The following is a 14,226-nucleotide window of genomic DNA, read 5'->3' as shown; positions in this document are numbered from 1 at the left end:
TTTCTGTCTCTCTCTCTCTCTCGCTCTTTCTCTCTCTCTCTCTCGCTCTCTCTCTCTCACGCTCTTTCTCTCTCTCTCTCTCTCTCACGCTCTTTCTCTCTCTCTCTGTCTCTCTCTCTCTCTCTCGCTCTCTCTCGCTCTCTCTCGCTCTCTCTCCCTGTTTTCTTCTCAGGTAATCCTGGATGAGCCCACACGTCTGTCCCCCACTGTCCAGTCCAGTATGAGGAGGCAATGAAGGGGTACCATGTAAGCAGAAGCCTCTCCCAGCACTCCGCTCCGGGACCATGCCACTGCATACCAGAGGACTGTGACCTTCCCCCCGAATGCATGCCCCTGACCCAGGACCCCCGCGCTGCTTTCGAACCCTACCCGGGGCTGGGGGACCACCACCACTACTACCCCCCTCCCGCGGAGCTGAGCGGGGGCACCTTCCCTCGCTCGCTGCCCAGCCAGAGCTACGACTGTGAGGAATGCCTGGCCTCTCACCACCCCCCTGCTTCTCTGCAGCTCTCGCTGGGAGGAGGGGGGAAGATCCAGCGCCTGCCCCCGACGCTGCTGGACCAGTTTGAGAAGCAGCTCCCCTTCCGTCCCGAAGGCTTCCACACCCTGCAGTACCAGCGCGGCGCTAGCGGGGAGCAGCGCAGCGAGAGCCCCAGCCGGATCCGACACCTGGTCAACTCGGTCCAGAGACTCTTCGCCAAGTCCCACTCCCTGGAGGCGCCCTTAAAGAGGGAGTACAATGGGACGAGGGTGGCGCCAAGGGGAGAGGAGGGGTACCCCCCGCACCCCCAGCACTACCCCCGCCAGCACAGGCGGAGCAAGAGCCGCGATCGCAAGGAGCTCCGGCAGCGCAGCAGGACGGCCGGCTGGTGGAGCTCGGATGACAATCTGGAAAGCGACAGCAGCTACCTGGTGTCAGGGTCCGGGGGCAGCAGGGCGGGGCCCCCGCCGGGCTCCGAGGGGCCGGACAGCAGCGCCCCGACCCTGAAGTCCCTCAAGGGGAAGGCGCTGCAGCAGCTGCAGGGGGAGTGCATGGCTTGCAGCAGCATGGCACTGGCAGGGGAAGGAGGGCTCTCCCTCAAGAGGAACAACTGGTCATCCCTGACGGTCAGCCAGGCTCGGGAGGGGTACCCCGGGTCCGGACTGGGCTACGACAAGGCGCTGGTTCTGCACGAGCCCGGCAAGACCAAGGAGCGGGCTTACCACTTCCTGCAGGTACTGTGTCAGCACTCTCACACACACACACACACACTGGAGGGGGGATATTAAATGATATGAAATTTACTAGGGTGTAAATATGTGTATGTCTCTGAACCCCTGTCCCTTTGGGGGTTGTTGTGGCAGGTCGGAAGGCTCTCGGCTTATCCCACATCTGCTCAGCAGATGCTTGACGCCACGGTGAACGGATTCTGTCTTTCAGATGTGCATGTGCAAAACACCAAATACCTTGTTAGTGAAGAAAACAGCTGAACTCTCCGCTCCTCGACTGGAGAGAGATTACGAGAGGGGGAGAGGGGAGAAAGGAAAGTGGGAAGAGGAGAAGAGACAGGAGGAGGAGAGAGGGGGAAACAAGGAGAGAGATGGGGAGAGAAGGAATAGGAATGAAGGGGAGAGAGCGGGTGGAAAAGAGAGGGGGAAGTGAGAGAGAGAGAGCAAGAATGGGGCGAAAGGAGGGCTGGAGAGAGAAAGAGCTTATAGACGAGCCACGAACTCCCATGAGCTCCTGGGTTCATAATGGGTATTCCTCGCTGGTTTCAAACTTCATTGTATCGAAATGTATCGATCGGACTCCATCTAGCAGCTTCATTCCTGCTCCCTGAAATACAAGTGCAGTGAAAAGTGTGTTCAATTGAGATAAATAACTGGGAGAGGGAATTGTCTGCAATTTAACTGCCGATCAGCAGATTACAATGCTGATGTAAAAAAAACACAATTGCCCATGTAATCACGGTGAGCCCAAATTGCAGTTTCATTGTAGTTTGAGTTGAAGTGCATCTTCAGTGCATGTCCCCGTTGAATGCAATTTCACAGCAGCAGCAGCTGTGCGTGCTCCCCAGACAGATAACACGTGGAGCAGAAACCGCATGCTGTGCCCTCTTAGCAAAGTGTCCTATTGTAAAAGCACAGCACAGTGCATTGTTAGAGCAGTAACGCATAGACAAGCATTGTAAAGCCAAGAGAGGTATGATAAAGCCTATTGAAAAACATGGTAAACTAAATGCATGGGGAAACTGAGAAAGGACCGTACACAAGGGAGTGTGGTAAACTTTTATAAGTGTCATTTCAATGTGTTTAATATAATGTAGGGCAACTAATAAAATAACTCTTATCTGAGATCAAAAATGACCACTGTAGAAAATACTAAAGCATTTTGTTTATTTCAGTCTTTCTAAACTCGGCACAATGGAGGGTTTGATTTGTTTCGGATCCACATTTCTGAATAGGTGACTGTGGAAGGATAGCGATGGGGATAGCACAGCCAGGAGCCAGGAGATTGCAGCTGTAAACCGCGCTGCAGCGCAGTCTTCTGTACAAACTGCACAAACAAAGCAGCGTGAGCAGCAGGAGCGGACGTGTTGGCAAACCAGCCGCTCACGTTAGCAGACCCGATTTTATAACATTCAAATAATACGTTTGGAAAACTGTGAGCCGTGTTCCTCTTGAAAGAACAGCTTGTCGTCTTGTGTGTTTATTATTACTGGCATGATTGGTTTTATAAGTGGGGGGGGGGGGGGGGGGAGTCGGTTTCTTTGTCTTTTTGTAAATAGCAGAAATCACAACGTGACAGGTTTATATTAACCAAAGGTATGGGATCAGGTGGTGAGGATGCAGACGATTTCATAACACAATTGCTTCTGGTTTTTTTTTAGTTTTGGCAACAGCAAGAAGTAACACAACTCTCCTTGAGAGGGGCGAAACAATCTCAACACGTCTCATTCGCTCATCAGAGGATCAGAAGATAAACGCCCCACCCCACCCCACCCCCAGAGCTCTTTGACCCCCCCCCCCCAGAGCTCTTTAACAACCCCCAGAGCTCTTTAACAACCCCCAGAGCTCTTTAACCCCCTCAGTGCTCTTTAACCCCCTCAGAGCTCTTTGACCCCCCCAGAGCTCTTTGACCCCCCCAGAGCTCTTTGACCCCCCTTGCATTTCTCTGCAGCTCTGCAGCAGTTTGCTTGTATCAGGGAATCGAAGGCAGTGAGTGCTGGCAGGAGGAGGGGATCCGGCACAGGCAGCTCATTTATTACTGTCTCGGCCGCCAGGAGAGAGATGTTAACTAGCTGCTAAATGAAACGCTGGAGTCACCTCTGACTAATGAGCAACGAGAAGCCGCTCCTGAGATAAATATCACGCAGACGCTGCTTTGCTGCTCCAGGGCAACTTGATCAGCTGCCTTGCCTGGTGGTCGACTAACCCCACTCTCTGGCTCCCTGATCATAGGAGTCTTTTTTGTTTATAGAGGATTATTGATGGATCCCTTAATTGAAGTGGGACCACATCAGTGCTTTTATAACCCCACGTTTCCTTCGGTGCCGCAAACCCAGTCTGTAAAATACATTCTCATCTCGTTCCCAGTATCAAACTGGGGCTGCAGCCGGTCCCACCTGCAGCCTGCAATCAAAAACTGGGAAATTAATATGCGCTAAAATATAGTACAAAAAGAAAAAATGAATGTCTTTATTCATTGAGACAGAAGTGTCCTGGCTGTCTGCTTAGTATTTTTTAACACACAAAACCACACGACAGTCAGACTATCAAAGCATTGCCAGTCATCCAGTCTGGGTACTGGAAACGGTTCCACTGTGATAATAAAGCCAATGTGTATAGGAGTGAGGGGAGCGTACGGCAGCGAAGCCCCTTTTGTGACCCCTTTGTGTTGTCCTCTCCTCCTCTTCCTCAGGTTCCCTCGGACGATTGGGGTGGGGGGTACCCCACGGGAGGCAAGCTGGGGGGGGAGATCCCGTGCCGACGCATGCGGAGCGGAAGCTACATCAAGGCCATGGGGGATGACGACAGCGGGGACTCGGACGCCAGCCCCAAACCCTCCCCCAAGACCGGGCCGAGCACGCAGAGAGAGGCCTTCCGACGCTCCATCAGCATGGACCACCGCAGCCCCTCCAGCAAGTGAGTGTCCACTGAGAGAGCCACGGGACCACGGCCATCCAGATTGAGAAACGGGGTGGCTGTGCCCCTTTGCCGCTTGATCTGAGAGCGATCCCCAATAAAGATACCAAGCAAGACCCAGTAAATGTCAGTCAGGCAGCCTTGTGTCGTTCGTCTATTTGCTTTTGATGAACTGCTTGAAAATGTCTCTTGCAATCAGTTGCTTGCCTGGTTTGTGTTTCTGGAAACAGAGCAGGCACGTTGTTGGTGCATGACACAGAATCCAATCTATTTAGCAGTACTAACATCTATAATAACAGCGTGTGCTGCAGGCTGAACACACTGCCTAAGGGGGGTTTATATCTGCTGTGTGCAAACTCAAGCAAGTATCACACCTTGACTGCACCTGATCTGCATCCAAAACTTTGAAACCTTTCAAAAAAACAATGAACTCACTAGAGTAATAAAAAGCGTGTTTAGTTATTTAGCTGAGATGCTTGCCCTTGTCATGTGATGTGCGATTGACTGCCCCCCCCCCCTCCTCTCCAGCTACTCCTCCTGTAAGCAGTGCTCCGACTACCCCAGCTGCACCACGCCCAAGGTCAACTTGAGGGCATGCAGCTACAGCCGCTCCCTGACTGCCACGCAGGTATGGAAGCTACACGTGTGTTGGGTTTATGTTCAGCTCGGGGAGGCTCTGATGCAGATTGAGGGGATGTTTGAGTCTGTGTTGGGTTTGTGTTCAGCTCGGGGAGGCTCTGATGCAGATTGAGGGGATGTGTGAGTCTGTGTTGGGTTTGTGTTCACCTCGGGGAGGCTCTGATGCAGATTGAGGGGATGTGTGACTCTGTGTTGGGTTTGTGTTCACCTCGGGGAGGCTCTGATGCAGATTGAGGGGATGTGTGACTCTGTGTTGGGTTTGTGTTCACCTCGGGGAGGCTCAGATGCAGTTCGAGGGGATGTGTGAGTCTGTGTTGGGTTTATGTTCAGCTCGGGGAGGCTCTGATGCAGTTCGAGGGGATGTGTGACTCTGTGTTGGGTTTGTGTTCAGCTCGGGGAGGCTCTGATGCAGCGGCAGTTCGAGGGGATGTATGAGTCTGTTTACGGGGAGACCGAGTCGCAGGCTGTGGACGCTCTGGACCTGCCCGGCTGCTTCCGCACGCGCAGTCCCAGCTACGTCCGCGCCATCCAGGCCGGGGTCTCCCAGGACGACGACTGCCTGTCCGTCTTCAGCCTGTCCAACCCGCAGGGCCACGGCAAGACAGGCAACTGTGAGTACACCCGTCTGTACGTCTGTCTGTCTCTCTGCCTGTCCATATTCAACCTGTCCATCCCATAGGGGCCACTGCAAGGCAGTGAGTGCACCCATCTGTATGTCTGTTGGACTGTTCCATTATTAAGATATACAGTCCTGTTACTGTAGAAATCAATTGCAAAACATATTTTAAACATATATATATTTAAGCTGTTCAGTTGTAGAATGGACTATTACTGTATATGTCTGCATGCATGTATGTATATATGAAAAAAGAAAACAAGGACCAGGGGTCACAAATGGAGATTAGATAAAGGGGCATTCAGAACAGAAAATAGGAGGCACTTTTTTACACAGAGAATTGTGATGGTCTGGAACCAACTCCCCAGTAATGTTGTTGAAGCTGAAACCCTGGGATCCTACAAGAAGCTGCTTGATGAGATTCTGGGATCAATAAGCTACTAACAACCAAACGAGCAAGATGGGCTTTCTTATGTTCTTATGTCACATTCCCCAAGCTTCTCAATTGTATAATGGACCATATATTGTAGATTATTTACATTGCTTTTCATAAAATACCATCCATCACATCACAAGATACTAAGTTGTAAAGTTACTTATTTTGTCAATAAGAATGTCAAGCTAAGTTTTTCTTTACTCTTTCGTGCTGTTCTTCTGCCCCCCCCCCCTCCCCCACCCCCACCCCCCCTCACAGTGTTCCCGCACCGCAAGCACCCCCCTCCAGTCCCCCCTCGAATCTCCAAACCCATGATCTCCATCACAGCCCAGAGCAGCACAGAGTCACAGCAGGACAGCTACCCGCCAGACCATCCCAAACCCCAACCCCGCAGCAACTCAACGGAGAGCCTGGACGTGGGGCGCTTCTCCCGAACCGCGGACCGGAGCAGCAAACTGCACAGCAACTCGGCGGACAACCTTCTGGAGGGGGTCCGGGGCTACCAGGGGACCCCCTCCTCGGGGCGCCCCAAACCACCGCACAGCAGCTCCGCAGACAGCGTGCTGGACAGGGCTCCAGCCACCCCCAAAAACAACAGCCTGAAGATGCCCGGGAGCCAGGAGCACAAGTCGGAGAGCAGGGGGAGGAAGTGGAGGCCGTCCATCGCAGTGCAGGTCAGTCCGGGTCCCGGCGCTGTACCCCTCGAGTTCAGCAGCCCCTCTGGGCTTTGTGCTGAGTGTGTTTCATTGTGTCTCTGTGCAGGTGGACAGCTCGGACTCTGACTCGGAGAGCAAAGCCCTCAGGGAGTTCCACTCCATCGGTGTGCAGGTGGAGGAGGACAGGAGGTGAGCCTGCTGCTGATTTCAGCACCACAGGGTTTAACAGTTACAGAGGAAACCATGACAATGGATGTGGGTACATTCTAACACTTTCATGCATGGCCACCTAGTCTTTATATAAGGACATATGGAAGACGCAGATGCATGACAGCCCCCATATGAACAATGAAATAAAACATTTTCAATGACGAGGTATATTGATGATGCATCTGTTTTGAAAATTTCATACATGAAAGTCTTAATGTTCCCCCCTCAGACGGGCGCGGTTCAAGCGTTCGAACAGCGTGACGGCGAGCGTGCAGGCGGATCTCGGGTGCGAGGGCGTGGCCACGGCGGACAAGGGGCTGCAGTTCGGACACTCCTTCCAGCGCCACTCCTCCGAGCCCGAGTCCGTGGGCCAGTACGGCGTGTACCGGACCGTCCACACGCAGGGAGAGTGGGCGTACCGCGAGGACTGCCAGCCCCTGGAGAGCGGCTGGAGCGAGGGGCCCCCCAGCCGGCCATCCTCCGCCCGCGACGGGGAGCACTTCCTGAAGAGGCTGCAGGCAGAGGTGGAGAGGATGGAGGGATGGTGCCAGGCCATGGAGAGAGAGGCGGAGGAGAGCGACCTGGGGGAGGAGGGTGAGTGGAGACGCCGCCTCTGGGTTTCCCCGATGAATGGGTGGATGTTTTCATTTCATTAATTTAATTTTCTTTTATGCATGCCCCTCATGCCCTGGGTCCACAGTGTACACGGCTGATGAAGGGCTTTTGTCTGAATCGTCCTGAAATATATTTTTGTACACTGCAGTTATACATACACAGTCGACACCCTAGACTTTCTAGAGAAATTCTCAAAGTTATTGCTCCAAATGGGGCACCATGTTGTCCGAAAGGAGCTTGTATATGAGCACTTACAGCAGAGTCCAAAAAACAGACTTCACTGATACTGTCTGTGTGTCCGTGTGTGTCTGTGTGTCCGTGTCTGTGTGTCCGTGTGTCCGTGTGTCCGTGTGTCTGTGTCCGTGTGTCCGTGTGTCCGCAGTTCTTGAGATGGTCCGCTGTGCGGTGGGCAGTGCCCAGCTTCTGATGACTCAGAAGATTCAGCAGTTTTTCAGACTGTGCCAGCAGAGCTTGGTAAGCGAATATTATTATTATTATTATTATTATTATTATTATTATTATTATTATTATTATTATTAATACCTGAGTGGTAAATTCCTGTTGTAATGGGTTTGGTTGTAGTGGAGTGGACATCGCTTGAGATCGCTGAAGAGCTTTCAAGGCGTTTTTGTTTTTATATCATTAGCAGTGGAACGTTGAGTAAACACACTGACTATACTCAAGCCCCATTGTCTAAAGTTTTATTCAGTCTTTGGAGAGAAAAAAAAAAAATCTCTAACTCTCCTCTCTCTCTGTCTGTCTGTGTGTGTGTGACTCTGTCCCCTGTCCCCTGTCCCCAGGACCCCTCTGCGTACCCCCAGCCCACTCCTCAGGACCTGGCTGGACTCTGGGATCAGCTGCAGCTCTCTATCGAGGATGTGCGGCTCAAATTCCAGGAGCTTCAGAGACTGAAGGACAGAGGCTGGAAAATCCCTGAGAGGAAGGTGAGGACTGGGAGAGGAATCAGAGAAATCAGAGAGGAAAAAGAGAGGAAATAGAGAGGAATCAGAGGAAAGAGAGAGTAATGAGAGGAGAGAGAGAGGAATCTGAGAGAAACCAGAGGAAAAAGAGAGGAATCCGAGATGAAATGGCCAGGAATCTGTGAAAAAATTTGCAGTATTGTATTGAGATGAAAACAGAGGAGAATAAAGGGTTCATATAAAAAAAATGGTTAAAAATGCATCATACCAAAGTCATTTAAAAATGACTAAGCTTACTATTTCTCTCACCCCTAACTCTCCCTCCCTCTCTCTCCCCCTCCACTCTCTGTCCCCCTCCACTCCCACACTTCCTCTCTCTCCCCTCCTCTCCTTCTCCCCCTTTCCAGGAGGATAAGAAGATTCCTCCTCTGTTACCAAAGAAGTCAGCGGGTGGTGTGAGTGGCAGTGCTGTCACGAGTGTCAGTCTGGGAAGCCTCAGCATGGGGGGCAGCCTGGGGTCCCGGGCGGGGAAGGTGCTGCTTCCCCAGGACCGATCCCTGGACCTGGTAGGGGACCGGCAGAGGCAGGAGGCCAGGTGGAGGCTGCTAGCTGGAAAACACACCGCGTCCTTCCGGCAAAACTCAGCCACAGAGAGCGCCGACAGCATCGAGATCTACATCCCGGAGGCCCAGACCAGGCTGTGAACCACAGAGCCTCGGAGCCACGGAGCCAGCCCAGCCTCGGCACTCTCTCTCCCCCTCTCTCCCCCAGCACAGCGCCTCAGCCGACCAGCCTGCCCAGCTCGCTTTTACATTTCATGTCATTTCATTCCGTGGGTTTGTTTCATTGTATTTGCGACCAGTGCAAAAATATGCTCCCATTTCTTTTAATTATTTTTTTTCTCCTAAAGAGAATTAAATCAACCTCTTGTTTCAACACCAGTAAATAATGGTGTGCTCCAGCGAAGGCTTAGTAAATTGGGCCATTTTATATATCAGCTGCTTTTTGTGGGCGTGTTCCTCACCGCGTTCATCGTTATCTCTGCTGCACTGAGAAAAAACAAGGAAAGCACTTCTACAGACACAGACCCACAACACAACTCACAGAGCAGTGAGCTGGGAGCTGACAGACCCACAACACAACTCACAGAGCAGTGAGCTGGGAGCTGACACACACAGACCCACAACACAACTCACAGAGCAGTGAGCTGGGAGCTGACACACACACAGACCCACAACACAACTCGCAGAGCAGTGAGCTGGGAGCTGACACACACAGACCCACAACACAACTCACAGAGCAGTGAGCTGGGAGCTGACACACACAGACCCACAACACAACTCACAGAGCAGTGAGCTGGGAGCTGACACACACAGACCCACAACACAACTCACAGAGCAGTGAGCTGGGAGCTGACAGACCCACAGACCCACAACACAACTCACAGAGCAGTGAGCTGGGAGCTGACACACACACAACACAACTCACAGAGCAGTGAGCTGGGAGCTGACACACACAGACCCACAACACAACTCACAGAGCAGTGAGCTGGGAGCTGACACACACACAACACAACTCACAGAGCTGGGAGCTGACACACACAGACCCACAACACAACTCGCAGAGCAGTGAGCTGGGAGCTGACAGACCCACAACACAACTCACAGAGAAGTGAGCTGGGAGCTGACAGACCCACAGACCCACAACACAACTCACAGAGCAGTGAGCTGGGAGCTGACACACACAGACCCACAACACAACTCACAGAGCAGTGAGCTGGGAGCTGACACACACAGACCCACAACACAACTCACAGAGCAGTGAGCTGGGAGCTGACACACACACAGACCCACAACACAACTCGCAGAGCAGTGAGCTGGGAGCTGACACACACACAGACCCACAACACAACTCACAGAGCAGTGAGCTGGGAGCTGACACACACAGACCCACAACACAACTCATAGAGCAGTGAGCTGGGAGCTGACAGACCCACAGACCCACAACACAACTCACAGAGCAGTGAGCTGGGAGCTGACACACACACAACACAACTCACAGAGCAGTGAGCTGGGAGCTGACACACACACAACACAACTCACAGAGCAGTGAGCTGGGAGCTGACACACACACAACACAACTCATAGAGCAGTGAGCTGGGAGCTGACAGACCCACAACACAACTCACAGAGCAGTGAGCTGGGAGCTCAACTGCGTTACTCTTGCCCCCCCTGCTGGACATCCCAGCAACAGACACCCTGCCTTGTTACTGCGTCAAGCTGCTAAAACTGCACAGGACCTCTGGACAGCAGAGTGCTAGAGCCAGGGAGCTAGAGCCAGGGGACTAGGGGTCGTTTTTATTTTGTTTGTTCGTTTGTTTGTTTTTTTCATTACATGACAACCGTTTAAACACAATAATAGGCTTTTTATTACCTTTTTAGATTTCTTTTTTTTTTTTTTAATTTATAATAATAAATCTTCATATTTTAAAATTGAAGTATATTTTATTACAAATGACATGCGATCTAAAATATATCTATATCTATAGCGATAAATATATTATATTATATCTAGGGGGCAAGTATGCCCAGTTGAATAACACTATAGCTGCTCTGTTACTGTGTTTAAAAGCTGCGTCGTGCCACACTCCCTCTAATGCAGTTTGTTTAAAGTTGTTTTATTGTACAAGTCTGTCCTTCTCAGTGCCTTCCAGGACCCTAGCAAGCTCAGTGACACACGCTTCATTGAGAGAGACAGATAGAAGCCTATAGGTAGGCTCGGGGAGCCAGCACTTTCACTCCAATCATCCTCTTTGTCTGCTCACCCGTTAGTCTAAGGATCCGTTCATAAAACGTTTAGAAACGACTTAGTAAAGGCTTTAACAATTATTAATACAGAACTCTGTTTATTACAATACCATTTGAGTGACACATTACTATTGTCTTGTCATAAAGCAGTAATGCACTGTGTTATAAATGCTTAGTTACATTCTTATAACACTGTTGCTGTAGCCTCTTATTACTAACACTAATAGCAGTGTTACTGTTGAATTTGTTTATAACATCCTTTATAACACATTCCTCATAATGGATCCTTGAACTAAAGCCAGTTATTGCTGTGTTTTCCAGTCGCTGCCTCCTCATAAGAGGCAGAGTCAGCAGGCTGAGGTTTGTGTGTGTGTGTGTTCATGGGATTATTTTAACATTGCTGCTGCCGGATGTGTTTGAAATGACCAGAAAAAGGGTTTCGCTCCCATTCTTTGGCTTGCCCATGCTTCCCTATGCATGCATTCACTCTCTGGTTTGGAACAGTGAGGGGATCAAACAAACTGACCTTGTAACGCTAAACAGCGTCTGCAATGAAAAATCTAAGAGGCAGAGAACAGTGCAGCAGCTTCAGACCGGGGGCTGCTTGTGTGGAAGTGGAAACGTGGTCCGGTCTTTACAGGCTGCTAATAAGAGGAGGTCTGTTCAGAAGTGCTTCAGCATTGAGAGGAGCGCGCGGTGTCAGAGGGGCTGTCGATCTGAGAGCGGCTTACGCTTCCATCCACAGCACAACAGGAGCGTTCAAATCCTTTCCCGGAGCTCTGCCGTCATTACACCCCTTTACACCCCAGTAACGGACCCGCTCGCTGCCTGCTGGGCGCTTGCAAACAACTGGGAAAGAAGAGGGAAGAGAACAAAGAAGTGAACAGGCCTGCAGTACAGAGCACCAATGACGCTGGTCGTGTTTTACAGTTTTCTACTGAGCAAATAAAATGTGCCTAAGAGGGAGCTGTCTGATATTATTATTATTATTATTATTATTATTATTATTATTATTATTATTATTATTATATAAAATTGCAAAAAAATAATATTTTAATGTAGCAAAATCCCAATGGTGGGATGAACAGTGGACACAGCCACTAGATGACTGACAACACTTTGTAAGTACAGTGTTATATTATTGTGATTATTCTGATATTGTCATGCCCACGAGGCAGTAGTTTGTGTGGCTTGCTTTTTACTCTTTTTCATTGTAAAACTGCTAACCCTAGGCAGCATGCTTTTTAAATGACTGTCGCGTTAATGCTAGGTTGGTTGAAGATGCTGCTTGATTTTTGTAACGTCCCCCCGCCCCCCCGCCCCCCAAGCTGGAGGATCCTGTGTCCTCGTCTTACTGTCGCTGCGGTTCTGCAAACGGGAGGGAAAGACAAGCCAGAGCCAGACTGAGGGTCCTGGAAAAGCGCTTTGTTCTACCCGACCCTTAGAGTTTCCCACAGTAACTAAAGCATGGACGAGCATAGGCAAGCACTGTGAAGCCCAGAGAGATCTGGTAAAGCATAGGCAAGCACTGTGAAGCCCAGAGAGGTATGGTAAAGCACATCCCAAACAGAAACCAAACAGCAGCACGCTGAAGGGTTTTATTTTAAAACTGGATCATGTCGCTGTGCAAACGGAATGATGCACACACAGCAGCAGGGGGCTCAGTGTCACCTTCTCAAGTGTGGACGTTTCAGATTACAGGATGTGAATCGCTATGTAATTACCAGTGGACCCTGCTATTGACATGGGAACTGCTTTGTAATTACATGGTAATGACACTATGGACCTGGTGTAATTACACAGTAACACGTGAGACGTGTAATAACACGTGTAGTACACTAATAGTTACTGTGCAAGAGCAGCAATGTTGGTAGTCATCCAGTTATTACACCTTCATGTGCGCTATCATGTAAATGAACTATTATGCTAGTTATTTTAATAGGAGGCACCCGTGCAGTGTTCATACACTGTCTTCTCCAGTCGTGCTGGAGAGCATTCGAGGTCTGGAGCCTGTCTATCAGAGAACAACCACAGGCCGACCAAACACACGCGCAGCTGCCTTCAGTGCAGAATTCTTTAATGAAAACAGAAAACAGGAAACAGAGTTCTAGAAAGAATTAGAGTGCATAATAGCATTGCGATTCTGTGAAAGCACACCTGTGTTTAAAAAGCAGCTACCGAGTAAATGCAGAGTCACTTAGCTAAAGAAATCCATGTTAGCTCCTGCCACCCTTAGACAAGGCACTGTGATGTGTTTTATCAGTCAGAATGGAACACTGTTGACGTTGCAAACTCTTTTTTTATTATAAAGCTATTTTAGCGACATGTGGCCTGTGTTTGTTTGTTTCTCTTTTCCTGCTTTTCTCTCGCGTCTTTCTAAACAAAGCGCACTATTCTTCTGTTTGAAAGGGAGTCTGTTTTAAAATGTGGTGCGGGAATGTTGGGTAAATAAATGGAGGGACTCCCGTTTATCGTTTTCAAAAGTAGAATTCTGCTCTTCTTCACTGAATGGGAAGTCTGTGTAATACCAGGTGGGTTTTCCTGTGTGTCTGGGTGCGTGTGTGTGTGTTTGCTGGTGCAGGGTCAGAAAGTGGTACATCGTCAGAAAGTGGTACACGTACGAAAACTTGACTCATGTAACATCAGAAAATGGTAAGCTGTCAATAATCTCTACGAACAAGACAAACTGTACTTCATCCACAACATCGTGTGTGTTTACAGTGGTAGGTATCCCAGTTTGTTGGTCACAGCTGTTAGGTTTTTTCCTCTCTTCTGCAGGTTACAAAGCGAAGCAGGAACCACACCCCATCATTCCCCCTCCAGGTGCGGTTGTTTTTAAAGCAATGTGTTATTCTTACATTTACAAACAGAGACAGCAATATGAAGAAGAATGCCCTTTTGTTTTTAAGGTAATAGTGTTGGAGTTTCTCTTTTGTTTGTTCCCTCTCCATCACACTGTGTGTGTGTGTGTGTGTGTGTGAAAGTCTGTCTCGTGGGTCTGTATAACGGCTGCCCAATGCCGTTAAGAGGAGTGACAGACAGACAGGGTGGGGTTAAGAACGAGGAAAATAAACAGTAAAACCAAACAGCCCAGTGAAGACTGAACGAGGCGTGACAGGAAGAATCAGAATGAATCACTGTGAGCCGGTGTGTCTGGAGCTGTGTGATCAAACAAACCTCATAACACACAAGCTCTCTCTGT

At 49.9% G+C, this 14,226-nt stretch overlaps 1 protein-coding gene across 3 annotated transcripts in view; it reads left to right on the top strand.

The window, feature by feature from the left end:
- The window catches only part of LOC117413346 (disks large-associated protein 3-like), a 49,472-nt gene extending 39,683 nt beyond the window's left edge, over positions 1-9,789 (top strand). For all 3 annotated transcript variants that reach the window (XM_058997318.1, XM_058997320.1, XM_058997319.1), the window contains 10 exons: positions 173-1,215; positions 3,902-4,125; positions 4,654-4,753; positions 5,156-5,375; positions 6,075-6,490; positions 6,579-6,661; positions 6,912-7,276; positions 7,680-7,771; positions 8,098-8,241; positions 8,625-9,789. In XM_058997318.1, the coding sequence (XP_058853301.1) occupies positions 232-1,215; positions 3,902-4,125; positions 4,654-4,753; positions 5,156-5,375; positions 6,075-6,490; positions 6,579-6,661; positions 6,912-7,276; positions 7,680-7,771; positions 8,098-8,241; positions 8,625-8,921 (2,925 nt within the window). In that variant the 5' untranslated portion in view covers positions 173-231 and the 3' untranslated portion in view covers positions 8,922-9,789. The remainder of the gene's footprint in view (positions 1-172; positions 1,216-3,901; positions 4,126-4,653; positions 4,754-5,155; positions 5,376-6,074; positions 6,491-6,578; positions 6,662-6,911; positions 7,277-7,679; positions 7,772-8,097; positions 8,242-8,624) is intronic.
- The last annotated feature ends 4,437 nt before the right edge of the window (positions 9,790-14,226 follow it).

This window comes from Acipenser ruthenus, chromosome 23 (assembly GCF_902713425.1).
Source record: "Acipenser ruthenus chromosome 23, fAciRut3.2 maternal haplotype, whole genome shotgun sequence".
NCBI classification, from domain to species: domain Eukaryota; kingdom Metazoa; phylum Chordata; class Actinopteri; order Acipenseriformes; family Acipenseridae; genus Acipenser; species Acipenser ruthenus.
The sequence above is the reverse complement of the archived record's forward strand: the minus strand, read 5'-3'. Positions and strand labels throughout refer to the sequence as shown.